The sequence below is a fragment of the Candoia aspera genome, chromosome 1 (genome assembly GCF_035149785.1).
Source record: "Candoia aspera isolate rCanAsp1 chromosome 1, rCanAsp1.hap2, whole genome shotgun sequence".
NCBI lineage: Eukaryota > Metazoa > Chordata > Lepidosauria > Squamata > Boidae > Candoia > Candoia aspera.
In genome coordinates, this window is record NC_086153.1 from 244,801,726 (window position 1) to 244,826,925 (window position 25,200).

At 35.5% G+C, this 25,200-nt stretch overlaps 1 protein-coding gene across 1 annotated transcript in view; it reads right to left on the bottom strand.

Moving 5' to 3' along the window:
• The window catches only part of OTOG (otogelin), a 95,156-nt gene that overhangs the window by 12,354 nt on the left and 57,602 nt on the right, over window positions 1-25,200 (bottom strand). The window contains exons 34-44 of the mRNA XM_063317904.1: window positions 18,261-18,378; window positions 15,740-15,819; window positions 11,875-14,975; window positions 9,819-9,987; window positions 8,671-8,816; window positions 8,242-8,331; window positions 6,554-6,737; window positions 3,742-3,962; window positions 3,234-3,372; window positions 1,878-2,072; window positions 653-865 (exon numbers count right to left, since the gene is read on the bottom strand). Of these exons, the coding sequence (XP_063173974.1) occupies window positions 653-865; window positions 1,878-2,072; window positions 3,234-3,372; window positions 3,742-3,962; window positions 6,554-6,737; window positions 8,242-8,331; window positions 8,671-8,816; window positions 9,819-9,987; window positions 11,875-14,975; window positions 15,740-15,819; window positions 18,261-18,378 (4,656 nt within the window). The remainder of the gene's footprint in view (window positions 1-652; window positions 866-1,877; window positions 2,073-3,233; window positions 3,373-3,741; window positions 3,963-6,553; window positions 6,738-8,241; window positions 8,332-8,670; window positions 8,817-9,818; window positions 9,988-11,874; window positions 14,976-15,739; window positions 15,820-18,260; window positions 18,379-25,200) is intronic.

The following is a 25,200-nucleotide window of genomic DNA, read 5'->3' on the forward strand; positions in this document are numbered from 1 at the left end:
AGAATTTCCAATACTCCAAAACTGTGGTCTGTATTTGTTAGATTTATGACCCCTTTCCTCCAGGAATTCCCTCCTCCAATTTTTCTCCAGAGCAGCACTATGAGAGGACTTGGGCTAAGAGAGAGTGGTCCAAAGTCATCCAGTGAGCTTCCATGACTGAGGGTGGACTTGAACCTTGGTTTCTATACTCTTAGTCCAACACCTTAACCACAACACTACACAGGTGGTCAGGTCATCAAATCTGAACAACCTAGCTATTCCTATATCATAAACTATATTATAAATACAGTTTCATTCCATCATTTTTATGTGCTACTTTTCTGCAATACCAGGTCCAATGTTTTGGCTCACAATATCTGAAATTAGTACCAGTACATATAAACAATATCCAGTGTGCTTCTCCAGTCTGTTTCAGTCAATATTCCTACTCATTCATCCTTTATCAGTTTTGTTCCTTGCTCTCCATGACCTCAGCCTTACAAACTTATGAAAAACAACCTAGTACATTCAAATATATGCAAATCAAGTCATTTGCCATTTGTGTGATTTTTAAAAAAAATAAAAATACACTTTAAACACAAAACAACATCTGTCCTTGCTATTGTTTCTAAAAGAAAGCCATTCAGATACTGGAATATGCAAGAATACTTACTGCAGACTTTCTGATGACAACAAGACTGATCATCAGGGACAATTAAGGCCACTTCCCCAAAGCGCTGGCATCCGAAGTCAGAATTAACAGAGCAATTGTATTCCACAGCAGCAATAGTATCACTGTCCATACATTTGTGCATGCAGCAATCACTACTGGAAGTTTTCCAAATTTCACCCACTGCACGAGGCACTCCAGAATGATCTGTACAGGCTGAAGTGTTTAGAAAAACGATATGCATTAACATTTTTCTAAAAATATTTTAGTCACTGGTTCAGCATCATTAGATTTCTAATGCCTGTATGACTGAAAAAGCCCAAAGTTGTTGAGAGTTGGGTGGTATACAAATTTAATTAATAAAAACAACAATAACAATCAGGGCCGCAACTAGGGTCTGTGTCACCCGGGGCAAACATGGATTCCACACCCATTTTGGCGCCCCCCCAGCACTCATTTTGGTGCCCCACCAGGGCGGCACCCGGGGCACATGCCCTGGTTGCCCCCCCACCCCAATTGTGGCCCTGATAACAATCTTCTATGGAAGGAACAATGCCAGCAAATATATATATAGCCTTGAACTGCAGCAGTACAGAAGTTGATAGATAATACCCTTGAATTCCTATACAAACAGTTATAATCTAATCTATAAGAAACTGAATCATTAGGATGCTTACATCATAATACCTAGCTTCACCTCTCTGCTTAATGATTTACTTACAGTCATTGGTATGCTGCTTATTGTTATGACTAAAGGCTTGACTCCAGACTCTGCTTATATTCCACCAGAGATTAATTTGGAAGTATTTTCTGAATATGCAAAACTTTCCTAACATCCAAATAGACATTAAAAAGAGGAACCTCTGCAACTAGGGTACTGATCCAAAGACAAATAAAGAAGAAAGAAGAAAGAAGAAAGAAGAAAGAAGAAAGAAAGAAAGAAAGAAAGAAAGAAAGAAAGAAAGAAAGAAAGAAAGAAAGAAAGAAAGAAAGAAAGAAAGAGCTTCTCTCTTTATAAGCATGATTAACAAATTGAAAGTTCTTTCCGTTCATGAATAGGTTACCTATATGGATGAATTCAGAACCATTGGCTGTTCTATTATCTGAATTTCATCATAGTTGTCTGGAAAGATGGACTATATATTTCTCAAATAAGTATTTGACAGCCAAGGAAAAAATCCTGAATAGATCAGAGCATAGGCTGCAGAAGAGAAAGGTCTGTACCTACCACACCTCTCTTCTGGGATGCAGAGAGCAGAATGAATTCGATGGAGGATGGTTCCTTCTGCACAGATACAGCCCTCAGTGAGCACCAAGCAAGAGTCTGAATCTTCTGCTGTTCCCTCTGTACTCTGACAAGTGCTTGGTGTGTTGCATGGATGTATACAAGCCTTGTAAGAGAAACCTTCTGGACAAGGAAAGGCTAGCAAGACAATTAATACAGTGTTATCATAGTGATGCTATTGATATGGGAGCCATCAGGTTATATTACAAATGCACTGGCATTAATAAGCAGTGATATTACCCCCTTCTTCACTAGAAAGTAAATAAAAAGAAATTTGGAGCTGGAGAGCTGGGAATGCGTAATCTTTCGCTTGCTCATCACTCAACCCATTAATTTCCTTGCTCAAAGCACTCTTCCAGATACTACATCACAGAACCAGAAGGATCTTTCAACCATCCAGCCAAATTCTTTCTCAAAGTGGGAAATCCAGACCAAGGCCACCTCAAAACAAATGTCTACTCTTCCCAGTGACTGCTTTCATTCTCAAGCTGCTCTGAGAAGTTAAGCATTCCATTTGTGTCAATTTAATAATTCTGACCACCTCTTTATCCAAGCCAGTGGTAAAATTGCTGAACAGTATCGGTGCCTAGGAAAACAAGCTAAGCTTACCCTATTTCAAATGTCTGTCAGGATGAGAGACTATTTCAGTGCAGTTTAACACAGTTTTCAGCCAACAGAATACAACTGGTAATATAGGTGGCTATTCTAAAAAAACCCCAAGAGGGTCAGATATTATTGGAGCTTGGATGGGAGACTAATACTGGCTAATGTTTCTTATCATTTGCTCTGATGTTATTAATGGTGCTTCTGTTCATATAGTTTTATTGTACTGAAGAAAACAGTTATTCCAGTATTTACTTGCACGTGCAAGACAAGCTGTGTCCAAAGATTACCAACATTTCAAAGAAACAACTGACTTTGGACTTGAACTCAGCCAGTTTGGACTAGTGGTTAAGCCAGGCAAGAGACCAGGAGACTGAGAGTTCTAGTCCCGCCTTACGCGTGAAAGCCGGCTGGGTGACCTTGGGCCGGTCACTCTCTCTCAGCCCAACTCATCTCACAGGGTTGTTGTTGTGAGAAAAATAGGAGGAGGAAGGAGTATTAACTCTGTCCCCCACCTCGAGTTATTTATAAAAATAATAAAGGCGGGATAGAAAATAAATAAACAAAAAAATAAAATAAATTTAGGCTCTAGTTTATTATTATAATGTATCATAGACTACATTGTCATGTCAACTTCCAATAGTGTATCTTTATTTGGGTTAACAGCTAATATAGAATCTCAATACAAATACTTACAGCAGTAACTAGAATTCCTCCATTCTATGCAGATATTAAATTTATTACACATGGCAACATAAGCGGACAGTGCTACACATGGATTCTGAATATACTCAGTGTCTTGGCTCCACAAATCACAAAAAGAAGCTGGAGAAACCTTAACACGCATAAAAATATATATATTTGGATTAGTAACAGATAGAGTTACAAAACCAGCATCATTAGCAACCTGATGGAAAGAAACAACCTTTATAAAGGATCACAGACTATACAATAGTTATTCATTCCCGGATAAGATTATTGTGAATTCTGGACCCCACTTCAAACAGAAATATTCCATTGCATTCAAGCTGTATCAAAACCACCAAAATATTTTCCCTTGAATAAATATCTCATTGGCCCTGCTGAAAGGGTGGGCAACTTATGAATAAAATACAATCCATAAGTCAAGGACTGCTCACTATTAATATAACGACAGATTTATCAACAATCAAAATAACTGAAGTAGGAATCAAATAGAACATACATAAGGATGGCAGCTGCTGAAAGTCTGGCTCATCAACAAATTTAAACAAAGTGAACAATTCAAGGTTGAACAGTTTGTTTCATGGATTCTTGGTTTTCCAATATACTTCAACGTATTTGGCACCAACCAGCTATCTGTGAAGATAACTGAAGCAGCTGCAGTGCTTACAACAGTATTATTAGGTAACATGAGGTCATTTGTTGAAATTCCATCACAGAAACCTGCAAAAGAGAACAGTAATATTTATTTATTTTACAATGCTTATAACCCACCCCAGTCTGAAAGGACTCTGGGCAGCATAGAGCATAAAACAAACCAACAAACAAACAACACATATGCCAAACCAGAACAGCATCAGAAACAGAAAATAACCATAGAAAGCAAAGATCAAACTCCAAGATAGGTGCCCATGTATATTATTCTACATATCATGTGGTATAATATAATAGAGCTGGCATCAATATAATTATCACAGCCTGAAAAAGCCTCTGGATTATGATTTAATCAAATTCATCTAATTCATGTGTAAAACCTTCAGTCTATAGCACTAGCCAATTTCCATGCAGTGTCTGACATGCTCAGATAACTGCAAAGCCTAGAAGACCTTGGTTAATCTCAAAAGTCAAAATGAAGTTGGATCTGATTAATATTTGGAGAGAGATCATCAAAGAGTCCCCTTTTCAGGAGAGATGGGCGGTGATAGAAATTTGAAATATAAACAAACAAACCAACAAACAAACAAGCATTGTAACTCTGTAATAGATTAGCAAGTCAAAAATATCCCAGAAGAGAATGGCAAACCACTTCTGTATTGCTGCCAAGAAAACTACAAGAACACGCCCATGAAGTCTCCAGAAGTTGGGTTTGACTCAGACTGTATAACATACAGTATAACTACTGGTTTTACATTATACCATTGGCAGAAGTAAAGCTACATGTGGCTACATCTTAAACACTCTTTGTTAAAGAATAGTCTGATATATATAATTGGATATCCTCTGCTCATGGAAAGCTTTCGGATTCACTGAAGGCTTCTATATGGAAGTCAATACAATTTCTGCATGGAAATGGAATTGGAACTGAAGAGATTCTAATTCCATCTTCTATACTGTAATATTTCAAAGATATATGCCCTGAAATTTGATTGGTTTAGTTATAAATATTGTCTCACATTTTGTTTATACCAATTAATTCCCAATCATTTATGAAACTACAACAAAACCTATCAAACAATAGGTAAATTATCCTACCATTTTATATATCTATAGCTATATATATATTTTCTCTCTCTCTCTCTCTCTCTCTCTCTCTCTGTGTGCGCGTATGGTATAAACATATGTTATATTTTATGTTTGAGTAACTAACCACTAAAATACAATCAGCAAAAGCAAAAATTGTGATAGTTATACAATAGAATCAATTTGAGAGGACTTAGGGCTCAACACTAACAGATTTTTAAACTTTTCAATATTTCTGTAATATCAACTAAATTGAAATATTAAAAATAATAAAAGCTTTAAAAATCTGTAATAATAATAATACAATTTTTGCCAAGCTCAAAAATAGGTCAATGTAGATAACAAACAGCCTTCCAAGGGGAGAGCTTTTTAAATCCAAATCTCTATCTTACATTTCTCAGATATAATCAAGACAACTTTAAGTAAGTAAATGTATAATGCTTGGCATATTAAGTCAAGAATTAAGTCCAATCAATAGGTCTTTCCCCTATATAACTCTGTACATGATTGTAACTAAAATGTGGTTAGGACTTCAGCATAAATGAAGCTCAAGAGCCTGACGAAACATTGTTTTTTATTGTCTTATGTTTTAAAGTCTAAGATCAGTGTTAAGCAAAAATAAATAAGAAACTAGTCAAAGTAACAATTCAAAATCAGAGTAATTGTCACTAACAGTTACTTCAAGTGTTTCTTCCCAATAGCAACTTTACTATTTGCAAGGTCTGAAACTACCTACATCTTGTTAACTTGGTTAACAAGCTGTAGGTAGGAAAAATTTGAACTTCATTTGTATTCTGACATAATAACGTACCTAATAACAAATTGCACATCTATGCCATATGCATCTCATGGTGAGGTTCTTCTGACCAAATAAAAGCCCTAGTGTTTTGTTTAATGATATAGATTGCTTAAAATTCCAAACAAAAACGTCTGTTCCTAAATTCAATTTCAATAGCCTATACATTCACCTTTACTTTCTTCTCAATAGCAGAGATCATCTCACATTTCCATTAGCACTTTTTCCCATTTAGCGAGGGAGAAGATTAAGCCATCCGATTCAAATTCAACCCATATTGAACCATCTTACTTATGTGGCGTGCTCTTCAGCATATTAGCAGAGAACAGGCCACACATCTTTAAAATACCTTATTTCACTTTATAGAAAGCATAATGCAAAGTACATTTTCTGCTTATTCGTGTTCTGTTTATTTTCACATTACTTCAGCCTTCATATTTCTGTTTCAGAAACTCTAAATGTAGAAGCAAATCTTCACTCAGCCATAGCTGTCGCAATATGATCACAGAGGAATTAAAATTTGGACTACAGATAGTGTGGCTGGCAAATCTGGCATTTTTCTTCTGTGCTTTGAACATTAGCCTCATTTCAGCAATAAATACTGTTGGTGACCAATTATTACAGTATCATTTTTTAATTTCCTTACAGAATTACTCAGGTTGCAATAAAATCAAGCAAATGTGTTTTCCCCTTTAGCAAAAGTGTGTACTGAGTGGATGGGTATATAAAGCTATAAAATAAAACATAACAAAATAAATCTTATTAAAAGTTTGCTTACCACACAATCCCATTGTTTTCTGATCACTGGTTGCATTATGTTCAATTATCATTATCCCGGTATTATGAAACCACTGGATTTTAGTATTTGTTGGGGTTTTAATAAGATACATAAAGCCAGTGTCCTCAATTTTGAAACCATATTTTCTAACAGTAGGCCAAGCATATTTTGAATTGACTGCTATCTAGAAAATATATAAAAAGACATTTAGGCAACACTTAAGATTAGAGTTTGTATTTTGTCATAATAATACTTTTAACAAACCCTGCTCCTTTTCTGTGAAAGCAAATCTTTTAATCAAAGGAATTCTAATGGAAACTTCTAATGAAACCCTGTACAACTTGCATATTAAATTTCTGAGCAGCAGTTAGGTAGCAAATCTGGGGAGAAAGCAATCAAAATGTAGGCAGCATTTAGACTAGAGAATTATGACTCAAGTTGCACAGGTATACAGTAGTTTAATGCCATCAGGACACCAGGTAGTTTTTTACTTTTAAGCCAGTGGGAAATTAAGTTCTTTAAGGAGTACAATGAAAATGTAATTTAATTGAAATGCAGAAAGGAAACAGAGGATACAATACAAGAAAATTAAAAAAATATTCCAGCTGGGAAAACCAACAAAGCTGGATGTTGTTGTAATTTTGAATTTTACTCTTTTCCCCAAAAATTCTAAAATTGCATATTGATACTGATATATTCTTGCCAGCACGGTCACACATCTATTTCTGATGTGGTCTCATAGCAGAAACTAAGATTAACTGGACATTCCAAAAATTCTGGGTGGCTAAAATCGACAACGAACAAAACACCTTTCTCTCTCAACATTGCTAAATTTTAGCTAGCTTAAGTGTCATTACTAGCTTCAAGGCTGGGTCATTGTCATATTAACCTACAGTTACGACATACAGTAATAAACCTTCATCAAATACGTTGTTTATTTAGCCCTTATTGAACTGGTAAAAATTGCAACACATGTAAAAGAGAGGAAGGAAAATATTCCAGCACTGACTGCAAACTATAAATACTGAGAATTCTTATGCATGACTACTCAGAATGCAGTTCCACTAAATTAATTAAGATTTCTCCTAAATAGGCACATAGAGGACAGCATATTTAACATGCCACTACTGCTTAAGAAGTTCTTATTCTCTACTTCCACTTTACTGTGTGTTCAGGAAATAATAAAGTAATATTAATAACAATTATTAATATTATTAATTATTAATACCAATCAATAAAGTAATAATTAATATTAATTACTCAAGTTACAGTCTTCAGTTGAAAACTTTCGTTTTTAGAGTCACAAACCTGACCTGAACATAGACGTAAATAAGGCCGCACAAACTTAGGAGACTTGGCCAGCACAAACTACATGCCCAAAACTGCCAGGCCAGGAAAAAAAATAGGCAGAGTATTGAGAGAATCAGTGTGGATTTGGTGTAACTTTTACTTTAAATTAAATCAGTTCAATCAGTCCATGTATTTAATAGTTCCCCTTACAGTTGGATTTTAAATCGTAAATATCTCTAGGAACTCTGCTCATGTCTTTCAGAGGCTACAGTGGTCCCAAGGCTTATGCCACCCAACATACATCATAAAACAAAAAATCATGAATTAGAGTTTTAATAAATCAAATTCTTATTACAGGTCAGCAGCCAAGACTTAATAACAGAAGAAGTAAAGTTTACCTTTCTACTTAAGCGGTCAATGATAATCTGGTTAGACAAATACGTTAAATTCAGCATTGCCAGACTTAGCTTAGAATAGGTTAAGATCCCCTGAATAAAACACCAAAAATAGGAATTTATTCCACAAAGAATTACAGCAATGGGTTCCATGTCTCATAAAGTTAAACAGTGTGATAAAAACATTTATCTGTCATTTAAACACTGATTTCAACTGCAACCTATATTCAACTGTTTTGATATTTAAGAGAAAATGATAAAAAAGATCGCTATCTGAAAATACATGGAAAGGATTATTCAAACATCAGTACACAAGAAAAGCAAAATTAATAATCTTTTAGCCTCATAGCTTCTATTTGATCAGCGGTCTAAGATTGTATTTATTTGTGCACATGAAATAAATACAAAATAATAATAAACAAGATTTAGTACCATATTAGTGTTTCTGTAGTGAACAACATGAATGCTTATAGTTTCATCTTGAGTTTGGCTGATTATATAAGATGCTTCCTTAAATAAAGCCATATGATGTCCATCAAAGGTGATGAAGCTCAGATCAGAGAAGAAAGTGCATCGACCTAATCAAACATAATGTGAACAATTAATTAAATAATTTTACAAAACAGATGGATGGTTTCTGGCAAATGTGAATTCACTGTTTTGCTAAATTAGATAAAATATGTATCAAATACTGTAGAATAAATAATTGTAAATACTTTTCAGGTACATTGTCTATTAACATGCAAGGCCATAGCTTAATGGACTGTAGTATTTGCTGAATAACTTTAATTTATTCAAGGTAATGTTTTGTGGTTCCTTGAATTCGGTGATTTAGGGAGCAACTCAAGCTTCTTGAAAATTTAAGAAGTAATTTCCTGATAAACAGGTCTGTGCTGCAAAAGAATCCCATACATGTGCTATTGATACTCAGGTCTTGAAAACTAAGAAATTCTGCTATTTTCTTACCTTTAAACATTATTTTGTTTCCATACACTGTTTTACTTGGGATCAATGTAAGTTGGATTCAGAATTACTCTTCTGGGAATAGAAGGCTGGCCTTTCCATTTCCCCCTGAAGACCCAATTTCACATTTCATGCCACTCCAGAAATTTCTACAATCCTCACCAAAATCTTAGGGGGCACAAGATGCAACAGATGGAAGGAGGATTCAATGAAAAATATAGCTTGCCTTCTTCTAATGGAAACATTCTCAGAACTGGAGTTGGAGCCTCTAGATCCAACTCATAATATTGGTTGTGTAAAATCTCTACATAACAGGTATTCTCTTCAGTAACCAGTGAACTGGCCAAACTAGGACTTACAATTTTTACCAGTAATGGTATCATTAGTATTATTTCTACACTAACACCTTTCACTGAGTTCTATTTGTTTGGTTATTTTATTACATACTGTGCAGCATAATCCTCCCCAATATTATTTCTTTTTGTTCAACTGCTACTGTTTTGTATGTATGGCAGGAATAATTCCTACCATCTGTTCCTTCTGTACCTGCTCTGAAGTTCAAGGTTTCATTGGCTGAATGCAGTTTTAAAATAAACATTATATAACTAATAACTCACATGCACATTCCCATTTGGGGCAGCATTTGTCTCTATTAATCTGAACAGCAAATCCAAGAAATCCACAGCTGGGTTGTGTTGCACTGTATGGGCAGTTCTGTGATTTGTTAACTTGAATTAATTGTCCATCCAAGCAAATATATTTTATGCACTCATTCTCTGTGACAGGCTAAGGCATATTTAGAAAAGATTGATTACTACTCTTATCAAAACAAAAGCAATAAAAAAATTTTTTTTTAAATCAACATAGTAGAATACAAGAGCCCACACTGTTGAGTATTCAGGAATCTTTTTTGGAATGAAGGCTAAATTAATAGTATATAGATCATAAAAATAACAAAATCACAAAGTGAAGCTAGTTATTAAAAATAAAAACTTAACAGCACATATATTTCAAAGTATATGTATTATTTTTAATTTTTTCCCAAATGATCATACTCAGTAGTTCAGAAGCCCAGAATATGTCCTTAGGCTTCTTCATCAATAATATTTTACACATAAGCAGAATTACCAAGAGGCTGGTTCAAGAAAATGCTTCCAGAACATGTTAGGATGCAACTAAGTCTGTAAATAATCTAGGTACTGGCATTTGGCAACTTTATTAGCACAGTATGTTATAAGAAACTATAAAAAATGCAATTAGCCAGACTGTAACACATGGGAAAAACAAAGCAAAGTGTTTAATAATAATGCAGAATTTTTCTAGGCGTTCCCTCTCCAATAATCCCTGATACTGCTTAAAGGAATAATCACAAGTTTCTTCCATCTGCCTTTTATTTTGAACCATGATATTATAGCAGAGGTTACTTTATTGCTTTTAAAAGTATTTTCCATGTTATCCTTCTAACAAATAGTCTTTCTCATGCTTTACTCTTAATTGTTTATTCTGTGGTCTTTTGCAATACACACACACAATACAATCACTATTTTGTTGACAGTGAGTACAACCCTGAACAGGATGGGACAATGATGGTGGGAAAAAATAAAACAAACAGTGGAGTGGTTTGAAAAAAGACCTGTGCTATATATGGACAACTATGTGCTATATTGGACAATTGTGGTCCAATTACATTAACTGAGTAGCAGACAACAGAATCCAACTATAGTATCTTGCTTATTCCTCAATTTTTAACATAAGTCTGTGATTACGCTATACAGCTATGTCTGAAAACTGAATATAGCTATAACTATATACAATACTTCTATATGGTACAATGAATTTCATAATCTGAGTTACTTTTTTAATGCAGCTTGTATTTTAAAAAACGTATTTGTGTTCTTGGGTATTGCTGAAAATTCTTCAACCATGAAATAACAAGCCTTTTGCAAAGCAAACAATTCAAACTTTTGGCAAAGTGGGGAGCAGTTTGGAGGAAGAGAAAAAGGACAACAGAAAAAGAGAAGGGAAAAAATGGATTGTCAGGAAGAGAAAAACTAGATGGAGCCACCTACTTTGCTTCTGATCCTTTCCTTTGCTTAGTGAACTTACCACCCCACCCTTAACATGTGGCTCCCTCCAGATTACACCAAAGAAAATGCAGACTTTTAACAAAAACAGAGGATTTCTATTTCCCTCTCATAGTGTTTATCATGGTGACATGGTACATTTTACATCAGAAAGTTATGTAAAATAGTAAGCATATAATTTAGTCCAGCTACCAAATCTGAGACATAACTGAAATAATAGTTTATTTCAGTTTATTTATACCCCAAATTATAGTTTTGTAAATGGAAATATAATGTTCTTGATTTCTCCTTCCTGCTTCTCCTCCACATGATATGGAGAGTTCCCCGATTCTCAGAAGATTTTCAGGGAAGCACAGAAGTATGTGAAAGCCATTATTTTATTATTATTATTTATTATTATTAAAGCTTGGATGCTGCCCAACTTTCAACAACTCTGGGCAGCTACATTTATGGCTAATAATAGATATTAAAAGCCATATTTTAATGTATCATACATCCATGATCCTTGAGTTAAAACACATGTGTACACACACACACAAAACACTCCTATGGTTGGATAAAGATCAATTAATTATGGTATATTACTCACTGTACACGTTGGCTGAGTTGCTGTCTCTCTAGGTGGTATAAAAACTGATGCTAGAGCACCTGAGATAGTTTGAACAGTAGTAAAATTTGCAGCATATATGGTGCCAGAATCATACACTGGTTTGGTTGATAAATAGGTGGGAGCTGGTGTTGTTGAAGCATTTGGATGAATTGGTGGTATTGGCAAAGAGCTTGTTGATGTTATAGTTGTCTCCATTACAGATGGAGACTTGGATATTGTAGTTTCATTAGTAGAACCAAGCAGAACAGGGAATGTTGGTAAATGTTTGCTAATTGAAGGTGATATAGTAAGCTTTGTAGCCAATATTTCTCTATCAGTTTCTAGTATTTTAGAAGTTATGCTCTTTGTTTCTGAAATGACAGAAGGTACTGAAAATAAAGATGTGATGGATTCTCTTATTCCTGCTGTTTTTTCTAATGATTTTGTGACACTTTTGGTTGTGAGACCACTTAGTCCTATGGGTGTTGAACTATAAGAAATAGTGGAAAATGGCACTTGCTTCGACAAAGTTAACATCTTCTCTGTAGTGCTGGTCTTCATGGGTGTGAAAGCTGTTGATACTACTGGTGTTACAAATAGTCCTTGTGAGTCTGTTTGACTCACAACTGAAGTTTCTGGCGTTTCCAATACAAATAGTGAAGGTGATGTTGACTTTGATACATGAAACAAAGTGCTGGATTCTACAGGTGACGGAGAGGGACTTAATGCTTGCTTTGTGGTGGGTAAATGGGTCTTTAACTTTTCAGTAGAAAAGGACTCTATTATTTGCTGGGTTATTTCTTTATCACTTACAAGTGGAATTTTTGGTGAAAATAAAGAAGTAAGTGAAGCAACTGAAGGGGCAACAACTGGATGTGAAGGACTTTGGAAGAGGGAAGACACTGCTACTTTGACTGACCCTGTTGTACTTAAAGTACTTTGGGGATAAATACTTGTCTGTACCACTTCAGCTGGAAACTGGTATGCTGTAGTTCCTTTTGTAGTTAAATAAACTTTAGAGGCCAGCAAATAATCACGCTTTCCTGTTGTCTGTGTAATAAAATATGGAAGAACAGATTTGTCTTTTACATGGGAAGAAATGCTTTCCACTGGAGAAGTATGGACAGAGGAAGTAGCAGTCTCCGGAGTTATAGTTGATTTTGTTGTCTCAATTGACTGTTTTGCAGTGGTTGGTACTGCAGATATTTTTTGTGTCGAAGTAAGTGAAGAGGATGTTTTGTTCACCAGATAGATTATGGAAGGAAACGTTGTCACAGAAAGAGTAGCAGAAGAAAAGGCTGATGTTTCTTTGACTGCTGCTATTTCTTTAGCAGTTGATGACCTGCTGCTAAGTGTAGTGTACGGAGATAAAGTAACCCTAGATTCTTTTACGATCAATTCTGGAGTTGACTTTAAAGCTATTGTGCTTGGTGGTACTGTCCTGAAAGTGGTCTCTGAAGTAACTGGATGAATGGTAGCAGCCACAGGAACTTGAATTTCAGGTGGTAAAGGAACAAGACCAGTGACTATCTTCAACATTGTAACTGTAGAAATGGACATTGGAAAGTGAGAAGTAGATGGTTTTCTTGTATATGAAGTAGTAGTTTTTTCTGATTCTTTTTTACTAAGATATTCTGTTGCCTTTTCAGTATCAGTAACAGCATGCTGAATAAATGGATATCCAGTTGTTTCAACTGATTCTATCTTTTTAGTCACCAATGGACCTGGGACAACTGTAGCTATGCCTTCTTTTATAAAAGCAGATTCTGTTTTTGATTTTGTTACACCAACAGAATCTGGAACACTCACCTTTGTAGTTTTCAGGAGCAAAGGTATTTTGTGTTCTGTAGTTGTTTTCTGGGAGATTGGAATTGGTGATGCAGATGAAATTGCGGTTTTAGAGCTTACTATTGTAGACAGAGGTGTGACCCTGTAAGATGAAGCAGTCGCAGCCTCTGTCTGGTTTGGCTGTGTGAACAGTGACTGCTCTTCTGTTTGTAATTTCTTCTGGGAAACGATTGTAGTAGAAGATACATCAGCTTTTCCAGGAAGTTTAGAAGTAAAAACTTGAGGTCTTGAGGCTATAGGCGAATACAAAGAAAAATATGAACTTGTTTGATATGTAATACCTGATGTTCGTGGCTTTTCCTTTTTAATAGTAGAAACAAAAACACTTGGATGGGTCAGGAGGGTGAGGGGAAGCTGTGTGGGTACCGGAGTTATTGGAATAATAGTACTTTTAAGTTGTTCTTTGATTAAAGCAACAGTTGTCTTTGATGTTTCTGAAGGACCTGGCTCTAGAACTGGTTTTGAGGCTAGTAAAGTAGTAAATAAATGAGAAAATGAAGTTTCAGTGACATTGGCAATCGTTAGAGTTGGTCGAGTTACTCCCAGCTCAGTTCTGCTTGGAGTTGTTTGCCTTGCCGTGGCCATATAGGACGGTATTTCCAAAGATGGCAATGTTGCTTTGGTAAAAAAGTGACTAGTATGCTCTGTTCTTGATGTTACTGTAGATGACGTTTGGCTTTCTGTAGCATTTTCAAGTTTTCTTTCTATGTCTCCTGTAGGGAAACTCTGAGCACCTATTACTTTTATTTGTGAAACTAATCTAGAAGTGGCTGGTGATTTATCTTCTCTAATAACTGATGGAGTCACAATGGAAGTTGGAGTAGCTGTTAATTTACTTTCTGCTGCAGTGATTTTAGATGGTGAGGGGGCTGAAAAGCTTGTCATACTGCTTGTCTGCAAAGTATCCATAACTACATCAGTTGCTGATGGAGGAACTACAGATAAGGGGCTAAAATCAGTTACCAGGTGTGAAAATTCTGGCAGTGCACTTGTACCAAAAGCTGATTGGACTGAAACAGCTGGTGGGGCTAAAGTAGTATTTGGTAATGAAAAAGTTGAAAATTTAGCTTTTTCAGTAGTTGAGCTGAACTGCTGCTTGAATGCAGGTGTTGTTTTTCTAGGTTTTGATTCTAGTGTCACAGATGAAGCTATTTCTTCACTCAGAATTGCTGCAGAAGATTGAAGAGCCTCAAAAGCTGCATGTGTCTTTAAAGTGGATGGTGGGATTTGAACTTCAGCAGTCGGTTCAATGCCTGAAATAAGACAAAAGCAGATGATTTGTACATGAGACATGCATAGTGCGGTACTACCCAGAATTAAATCTGACTTAATTAAAAATATGTAAGAGTACAGCTATAATAAACTATTATCAATTTCTAACATGTCTAATGCTAAAAGAAAATTTGTTTTAAAAATATTAAATTTTAGCATTTCAAAACATGTTTTGACATCATACTGTAAATATATTTTAATGAGTCCATTATTGAACATTTATAATTTCATATTTCAGATAAAGGCTCTTCTCACAGTGACTTATCTTATTACCAAAAACTTTTTCCTTAGCAGCTGTAATTCCATATGTAGCTGTTTCATATGTATCTATTCTAAAATCCTTTATGTAAGAAGAAGCCTCAGGGAGTTAGCATTCTTACAAAATAAGGACTTAGATTTAAGGTCCTTGGATATGAAAGTGGCTTGGAGAGATATTATCTTAATCTACTTGAGTATACTTGAGTGCAAGTATGATAACAGAAAGCCCCATGTATATATTCTTCCAGATGCCGCAATGGAATTCATAGACCTATTCACTCTAGTTAGATCAAATGTTAATAGCAGGGAAACTGTAATGGTCAAGCAATAAGTGGGAAGGATCTTCATTTGGCCAAGATTCTGAAGCTCTGCACAAGATATTGGGAAGACATAGTTTTACAACTAACTTGGATTACTTTCCTAAATTTAAGCCTGAAATAACAGCTTTAAACCCTATAATTTTGAATCAATATTATGTTATACATACAGTCTTCAAAATAGACACATCTTTGAGTGACTTCATCCAGCACCATATTCAAAGGACACATAGGAACACATCCTTCCACTCTAAAACAATATCAATAATAATTAAGATTAACCTTTCATACAGCAAAATACATCACTGAACCAAGTACTGAGTAATGCTCTTAGACACTGTTCAACAAAATACCAGTATACGGGTACATCTATTTTTAATGTGGCTTATTCATCATAGAAATCAACTTCTTTTAAATGGTTTGTGAATTACAGCCTTAATTTCAAAATAACGGAAGATACCAGAACCTTGGATAACTGCTTCTTTTTTCCTCTTTAACTAGTATTGTGGCTAAGCTAGATTACTATTCTGCTAAGCTGAGCTATGAATGATGTGACATTTGGAACAAATATATATATGCTTGCTGAATGATGAATATTTCCATTTAGAACTGGCAGAAAGCCCATACATGCTTGTATAAAATTATGTTCCTTGTTTGTTTATAGCAATGGTAACATCCCATCAGAACTCAGCTACGTATTTGCTTTGGATGGAAAAGTGCAAGTCGTAGGCACAAGAGTTATTTACATGGAAAGAATGGATAACCCTTGTAGATGGTTAGGAGTGAAATTCTAAATCTCAGAAGTAAATTCTAATTATTTAACCACAAAATCTAATGCATGTCTGCTCAGTAATGAACCCAACTGAGGTTAAGGGGATTGACCCCCAAGTAAAGAATTACAGATATGGTAAAAATGTAAAAATAGATTATATCATCACTTGCATCTTCCGTGAAGGTTCCCCCTCCTCTCCCAGTTTGGACAGTTACAGTTATGCTTGCAGTGAGTGCCTATAAGTTAAAAATCCAAGAATGTGGCTCCTATTTTGCTATTACATTATTGTTATTAATGTGGCTGCTTCCTCTATGACAATATAGTTGTTTCCAATAGAAAAAGAAAATGTGTCTGTATTTAATTTCTCCATCTATCAGTAAAAGAAATAAAAGCTGCAAGAAAACACCCCTCTCCCTCTCCCTCTCTCACAAGCTTTGATATGACTGAACTGCGACTAGCATGGGAGAAGGTACTGTATGCATAACAAGAAAGAAAGGACAGGTATGAACCATTACAATTAAGAGATGTCAAATTATAGAAAGCGTACAGGTGGGAGCTTTTTACCAAATGTTTGCTTATCATCAATCTTGATGTCTATGTTCAGCATAAGTATAATTTAGATTGCAAACCCTGTTGTAAGAATGTGCTATAGCTTTTTCCCAATCTAATATAAATACTTGCTGAACTCATTCTAGGCCACCGAAATAGGGTGAACAAACTAAAACACAACTGAGCAAGCATGAAAACCCAAGTTGTTATATCTCTAGGTACAACTATGACATCGAACAACTTAAATGTTTTAAATATCTGGGGCTTGTTTTCCAAACTTTTAGGACAACTGCTTATGCTAACTCTCTGGCACAAAAAAGTACCACAGCAACATTAAGATTTCCTCAAAAAGCAGGAATGGAATTTTAATCCAGCAGCTACTAAACACTTTGTACGAAATCCAACATACATTTATTCTATGGGACATAATTAGAAACTTATTTTAAATACAGTATGTCCCCCTTGAAAAGGTCCAATCAGATTTTTGTTTCAGTCACACAGATGTGTGCCTAGATTAGACAGAAGGTTACCCAAAGCCAAAGTTTAGTTCATCATTTTAAATCCGCATGGTGGAAAACCATCACAAGCAAACTATATTCATACAGTCTTACCTGAATATGAATTATCCATAGGATCAGAAAAAGCTAAAGAGGTTCCCCAACAGAGGAGGTGGAACTTAGACTTTCAGGATGATTTATCAACTCTTAGAAAATTCCAAAAATCCACTCCAGCAGGTTACCAGTATACACTGGTAACATGCCAAATACTGCTGGGCATTTTCTAGGGCTCACTTCAGTGCTCTACCCTTGGCACACTTAGATGGCAGCTTCTGCCAAACTACCATTCCATAGGCGTTCTGCCTTTCTTTTGACTGTATTCTCATCTAAGACCATACTAAAACTGGAGGAGGTATCCCTAAATATTATCTATGAAATATCCCTGAGGTAGGGCATAGCGTTAATATAGGGGAATTAATCTTTTGGCATACACTACTGCAACTTGATTCCATAGTTTTATATAAGCTGTGATGGTCTTGAAATTGCCAATATTCTGTGTTATCTTGCTCTCTATTTTTGTTTTTCAAAATGCAGGCTGATAATATCTGTCTTTCTTATTCACAACCATAGACTCAACCACAATATCTTCTGTTTTAAGGAGTGGCAGGCAGGTGCTATGTTCATGGCCTAGTGCACTGCAAATCTCTTGTTTTCCCATTTTCAGGAGCTGCACAGCCTTAACAATTAGTCCTCAAATCTGAAGAAACTGCCTTTTTTTTTCCACAGCGCCTCTATTTTGCTTCTAAGCTGACAGGCAACATATCATTTCCCTAGTAAAGACAGTGCTATTATTTAAATTATAAAAATACTTACTTTGGAACAGTCTGACAGTGTTTTGCCAAAGGATCTCTGCATGTCTTGAAACAAGGGCTTGAACAAGCATCATAGCGCCATTCACAGGTTGAGCGGGATAAAAATTTAAATTTGGTATCTGGAAATAGAAATTGATTTGTATGAACAACATGTTATACATGCATATGCACTCATATATTCTAATTCATAAATACAGGACCCTCTTTCACCAACCTGCATTGCTAAATTTCACTGGCAATGGAGATGGCCATTAGATAGCCACATGCAAGCCGCAATCCACAGCCCACTCTTACTTCAGTTCATAAAATGAACATGCCTTTGAATTTTTTATTTTATTTAATAGAGTGCTCATTAAGAATTTAATCCAACAACAGGATTCCAAATGACATATATTAAGTTATGCTTACTAGCAATTACTGATTTCCTGTTGTGGAAGGTGTGCAGAGATGTTATAATTTCTCCTTAGATCTGATTATATAAGTCTTAAGTAGTCTTGAAGAGGGCATATTGGTAGTGTAAAGACTTACAGAGATGCACAATATACACCATCTTAGATTTCTACCCTGCTTTTAGTGCTTATGTTAGTAGAAAGGTGGGGTATAAATATTTATCACATTTCTTCATCGCCCAGAGTTGTTTGTTGAGATGGGCAGTGAAGAAATGTGATAGATAGATAGATAAATAAATGTAATTAAAAATAGAAATAAATCAGAGTATATTGAGATTCATATAGTGAATATCTCACCTCACCCAAGATGTGAAAGTCAAACTCAGCAGTTTGGACTAATTCCAGAAACTAAGGCAAGAAATGCAGCTTATATGGGTTTCCATATTATAATGGAAAGCAACTTTCATTACAGTACTCTAAAGTCTTTCAGTAATGGAACTACATTTATATCTGAAAATATATAATACCGTGATAATACTGAAAAACTGAATGAGATAAAGCATTTTCTTCTTCCTAGCATTTTTCCCGCAGGTGCAGGGTCCACTTTTTTGGATCAACCAAATGTTGATCCATTGGTTGTGACAGGAACTGACTGACCAGCTTGTCGCCCAAGCCTGATGGCTAAGTGAATGACTGGCCCAAAGTCACTCAGCTGGCTTTTCATGCCTAAGGCAGAACTAGAACTCACAGTCTCCTAGTTTCTAGCCTAGTGCCTTAACCACTAGACCAAACTGGCTCTCAAATGAGACAAAGCATGTTATGTGTTAAAAGTGTAGCAGAAATAACACCAAAAAACTTACTGAATCACATCATCAATCTTATTTTCCCCAGTGTTTCAGTAAGAGACTACCAGAAAAAAAAAATGCCCTACAGCTTTCTTTTTCTTCTTTCACTTCCCTTCTCCACAAAAGTCAGGTTGCCTGTTTTTGTTTTTTGTTTTTATTTATTTCTTGGGACTACTAAAATCTATATTTTATTCAAAACTGGATTACTACTGCTTGGGAGGAGGGAAAGAAGTACAGTAGAGAGGTTTTACTTTTTTTTTAAGTTTTGCGATAATTCTTCTCAATTTTAAAGTGAAAGTAAAACTTTTTGCTATTTTGCTAGTCCTTACCTTTAAAATGGACAATGAATTCAGTATTTTGTGAATACTGAATTATTTCATTTAAAATAATTAAATGAAAAGTTTAAAGCCAAACCTTTTACTTCTCTCTCCTTAGTATTTATCCTTCAGTATTTTAATGATTTATTTATAGTTGCCTGTATTTATATGTATAATGCTATACAGTATTCCTTATTCTCAACACTATAATCTATTCTCGCATTCTGTCCATTTCACATCATTCACATCAAGTGAAACTTGAATGCACAAATATCAGGCAATTCTGGATCACTCAGATTTGAGAAAAGGTAAATGCTGGAAATATATGACAAGGACCTATTTGCAGTCCACAAATGCCACCTCCACCCCTGAAGTGGAAAGAAATGTAGGTGGTACTTCACACAGTTTTCATATAACAGAGGCTCAACTGACCCTAAACTTCCATGTATGTCCTCATATCACATTTTACTGAGGGGTTAAATCTCTGGCTGATCCAATATGGAGTTCCTTTATGTTTGCCTCAGTTGGAAGGAATGTTTTCGTATTACAAATGCAGCAACAATATTTATTTATAGTATATCGCAATCCCAACTGAGTTTCAAGTACCTGTGAAAGAATCCTATTTCTCCACATGCGTAAGTACAACAGTTTTAAGTTCTCCCACCCCTAAATAATTGCCAAGAAAGAAAGGGAAGGGAAGGGAAGGGGAGACCTTTCACCCCAAAGAAAGGGAAGGGAAGGGGAGACCTTTCACCCCAAAGAAAGGGAAGGGAAGGGAATGGAAGGGAAGGGGAGACCTTTCACCCCAAAGAAAGGGAAGGGAAGGGAAGGGAAGGGAAGGGGAGACCTTCCACCCCAAAGAATCAAAATGGTCTTGCGTGCACATGAACAAGGAGATAACCTGGAGCACTTTCATGAAGCAATTGAACCAGGCTGGAAAAACATGCAGCTGCTTTAATGATGCAAAGAGAAGTGCTCCATAAGTGCTACTACATCTTATGAAGCTTTGTTTTCAAAAAAGTCATGCAGCCCTAGTATTTACTTATCACATGCTGAGAGGCACACAAGGCTAGGATAAATCCATAGTACAATCCTGCATGGGCTCAGAAAAAGTCCAGATGAGTACACGGAAGTATCCTTGCATGTTTATATTTTGCATAACAAATACTGTATCAAAATATAAAGTTTTAAAACAAATCATTTCAGTCCAGTCATGACAAGTTGTGCAAGGAAGAAGGCTTCTGTGTTAGGAAAACCCTAGATTAGGAAGATAATGATACAGAGATACAGATAGAGACAGAGACAAAGACAGAGATAAAACATATGTTTTTAAAAAATACCAGCAGGCCCTCTTTGCTATATCATGCTTTCCATTCTTAGGTGGCAGTTGTATGTTTTGGGGTAATACAAATACCTTCTTAAATGGTATGCCCAACATTAACAATTTTTTTTCTTCCTAGCATTCTTTGTGCAGGTCCGCTTTTTCAGATCAACTGAATGTTGATCCATTGGTTGTAACAGGAATTGGCTGACCTGCTTGTCACCCAAGCCTGACGTCATGGGCTGAGAGAGTGACTGGCCCAAAGTCACCCAGTTTCCTGGTTTCTAGCTTGGAGCGTTAACCACTAAACTAAACTGGCTCTCGCCGAGATTAACAATGCCAACAATTTATCTAACAGTGGGATTTTCACACAGAGCAGCATCCATATAATTACTGTATGCTGCTGCATGAAGACTTGTATCTGGATGGCATACAAACAGGAGATAACATAGTTTGAAAGTGGTTTTAAAACTGATCTGAAGAGCAAAGGGTAGCTGATACATTTAAGTGACAGAGTAGACAATACATTTCCTTGCTTTATTGAACAAATATTATAACATCTTCAGAAAACAGTGAAATCCTTCCACCTGGCATGTGAATGACTGCTGATATTGGATAATGTCATTCTTTGGCAACAGCTCCTTCTGAATTTCATTTCTGTTATAGCAAAATGTACTTCTTTCATACTGAGTTCAAGATGAGGCAAGTTTTTAAACAGGTTAAATCACGAAGATGAAAATACAGAACCTAAGAAAATATAGAACCTAAGAAGAGTTATAATGGATCAGACCCAACCATTCTGTATCCACTATAGCTGATCAGCTTTCTATGGGAAGCCTTCTGCATATAGGAATGCAATAGCACCTTTCTGCTCATGTCCCCTAGGAAATTTTATTTGGTCATAACTAGCAGCTATTGACAGTATTATAGTCCATGAATTTGTCTAATGCCTCTTTAAAGTTGTTCCATCACTACCTCTTGCAGAAGTGATTCCCACACTTTAATCACACACACATGAAGAATTAATTTCTTTTGATATGCTGTATTACATATCTATATCACTATCAAAATAATAAGGCAACTAAATTAGGGTACAGACCCTAAATCAGCAGTTCAATAAATGCAAAAATGAATCTCCTTCAAGTCTCTCATCCAGGTACTAACGAGATCTGACTCATCCTACTTAGCTTTTTCAGCCAAGGCCTGCTGGGTTCTGCCACCTGCCATGACTCAATAAATATCACTTTGTCTACATCCATTCCCTGTCTCCTGCATTTATTCTGGGACGTATACAGAAAAATATACTCAATGTTTACAGCTACTTCTTTATTACTTTCACAGAGGTTTGAAGGATATGGGCACGGTCCTGCTATAGGCTATCAACATAAAAAACACATTATAAATACAAAAACTAATTAATATGTTTTGTACATGTTTAATAAATCTATCTATCACCAAATCAAATATTTTATCAAATGTACCAAATAATCCACAACACCTATGAAATTAGAGATAGAAATGTGTTAGAAGTAGTCTGAATTCATGGTTTTACTCCTAGTAAAAATTAGTGCTATGTAAAATTAACACTTAACCCATTTCTCACTCTACAATAAAAAAGAAGCAAAAAAGCTAACATTTCCAAGATGATTCAGAAATAAAAGCATTTCATTCTCTCACCCATTCAACATTTTTTAACTATTAAAAATTTCCTATTCGGTTTCAGCCTTTCTATATGACAAAATTCTTTGCTTCAGTTTTTCTTCCTGAAGAAGTCAGTAATGATGCTGCCTCATCTGACACAAATAATATAGAAATATCCTTAATATTTTGAAATTCTTAAATCATTTTAAAAAGGATATGCTTTCATAGATAGGGTTTTTCATTTAAGATAGTTATCAAGTTGCAATAAACAGCCCAAACAATTTTAGTAGAACAGTCTTAATACTCCAGCTGGAGATGATAAATTGTCATCCAGCACATCAGGGGAAAGTTGATACAAAAGCTTACCTCAGTGAAGTTAATGTGTACTCTTTTACTTTTTTATTACTTATGCACAAAATAAATAGATGGGGAGAGAAACACAATCTATACTAGCAAATTCAGTTACATGTAATGTCACAAACTGGAAACAGTAATTTAAAAAGTTATAGCAAAGCCATAATCTTACAACTGCAATCAGTTATACTGAAAATATTCTCAGTTTATGATAAACATATCATGCCTACATGCGATATACATCTGCAAGACACATCATGGTACACATATAGTGTATGTATGACAACATAAACATTTATCAAGGTTTTATTTATTGACCTATTTTATCTTTTTATCAAAAGAGAATCTTGCCCTGACTTTCAGAAAATGGTAATCTCTATCAAAGGTTCTTTGGTATTTAGAAGGTTTTTGGTAAGTTTCAGAGAACATGAAGAAATTCGTGCAGGCCTTTTTTGGAGAAGGAAGATTAAATGACCTATTATCCCACTCCCAATATTTATGTTCAGGAACAGCAGTTCTCACTTGGAAAGGTTCTGATCTAATATGCAAAGCATTTATGATAGTCAGCAGGAAATTTAATCTGCCTTTGCCTCTGCACTCTAGAACTGGTGTAACATTTCCATTAACAAATGCTGCTATATTTTTAGATCATGTAATTAGCCTGCATCAGCTAGCTCAGCCTTCTGAAAGAACTCTGGAGAAAGATTCAAGCCCCATGTTGCTTTGCTTATAAAACTCTGAAACCCAAATCCACAGATGTGGTGATTAATGAAATGCCTCGTGATCATTTGATATGACCTTACTTGCTGATGTGAATTGTTTTAGTTTTCCACTAGCATGGATAGGATTCTTTGACAGGATGGGAAGGCAAAGGCTTCTCCCTTTAAAAAAGACACACCATTTTCTGCAAATGAACCACTAGGAGACCACTGGAAACCACTGGAGACTGCAACTTCTCCTTTCCCTCTTCAAGATAAAAAAGCATGACATTTGTGTTTGGTCCAAATAATGTCCCAAATTAACAAAAATCCCTATCTTGATAATATCATTAGCTTTATCTGTTTTGCCATTCAATAACACTTTGATTAAAGGAATTTGTCAGAAGACAAGTTTGGCAGTGACAAGATCTGATACTGTTTTTATGAAACTGAAGTATGCCAGCCAACAGTTTCACTGAATCTTAATATGACCCAAATGTAAGGATATTAGTAGTACTACTACTAACCCTTTAATTCAATAGTTTCTGATAACAAGGAATATCTCAATACATGTAGTTCACCCCTTCTATTATAGAAGTCACCTAAATTAAATCTCATTTCTTGCAGCATTTTTTTTATGTTTGATTAAAAAGCACATATCTGAATTTTTTGAAGACAGTATTAAGAACACGATATCTGGGAATTTGGGAAGTTCACAGCTTTGGGAAGGCTGTGGATATATCTCTTCTATTGAACTATGATTGAAATCACTTTGCTCAGTCCAAGAACATTAAAATCCTTGAAACTCTGAAGCGTTTAATATGTATATTTCTCTTTTCGAAGTAAGTTTGGCTAAAGGATAGATAACGTGTCTTATTCAACTGGGTTGCAACTGTAAAAACATTTTTAAAAAGTGTTCTTTGCCTCATCTTATCTGAATGATTACCAATCAGTCTCTAATTTCCCTTTTTGGGGGTGGGGAGGCTCATGAAATGTTTCAGTTCTTGGAGGTCTTGAATGCTACAGATTACTTTGAATTAATTCAGTCAAGTGTCTGAAGAAGTTTGGGAACTGATAGACCGCAATGATTGAGATTGATTTACTATCAGCAAATTCAATACTACTGAATTTCTAACTCATCAGCAAGATTTTGCTTCCCTTTCGTCTCCTCTCACCTGCATCTCCTACAGCCTCTACAGATCTGCTCTGGAGAGTCTTCAATCCCTTCACAGAGTAACTGAGGGAGGACTCTGGGGAACAGGAATCATACTATTTTTTGAAAGATGGAAAGGTTTTCTTCTCTTCATCTGTATTTAAATTAAATACAGCAGCTGACACAATCATCCTAAAAATACTTTTTAGAAAGTCAACACTTA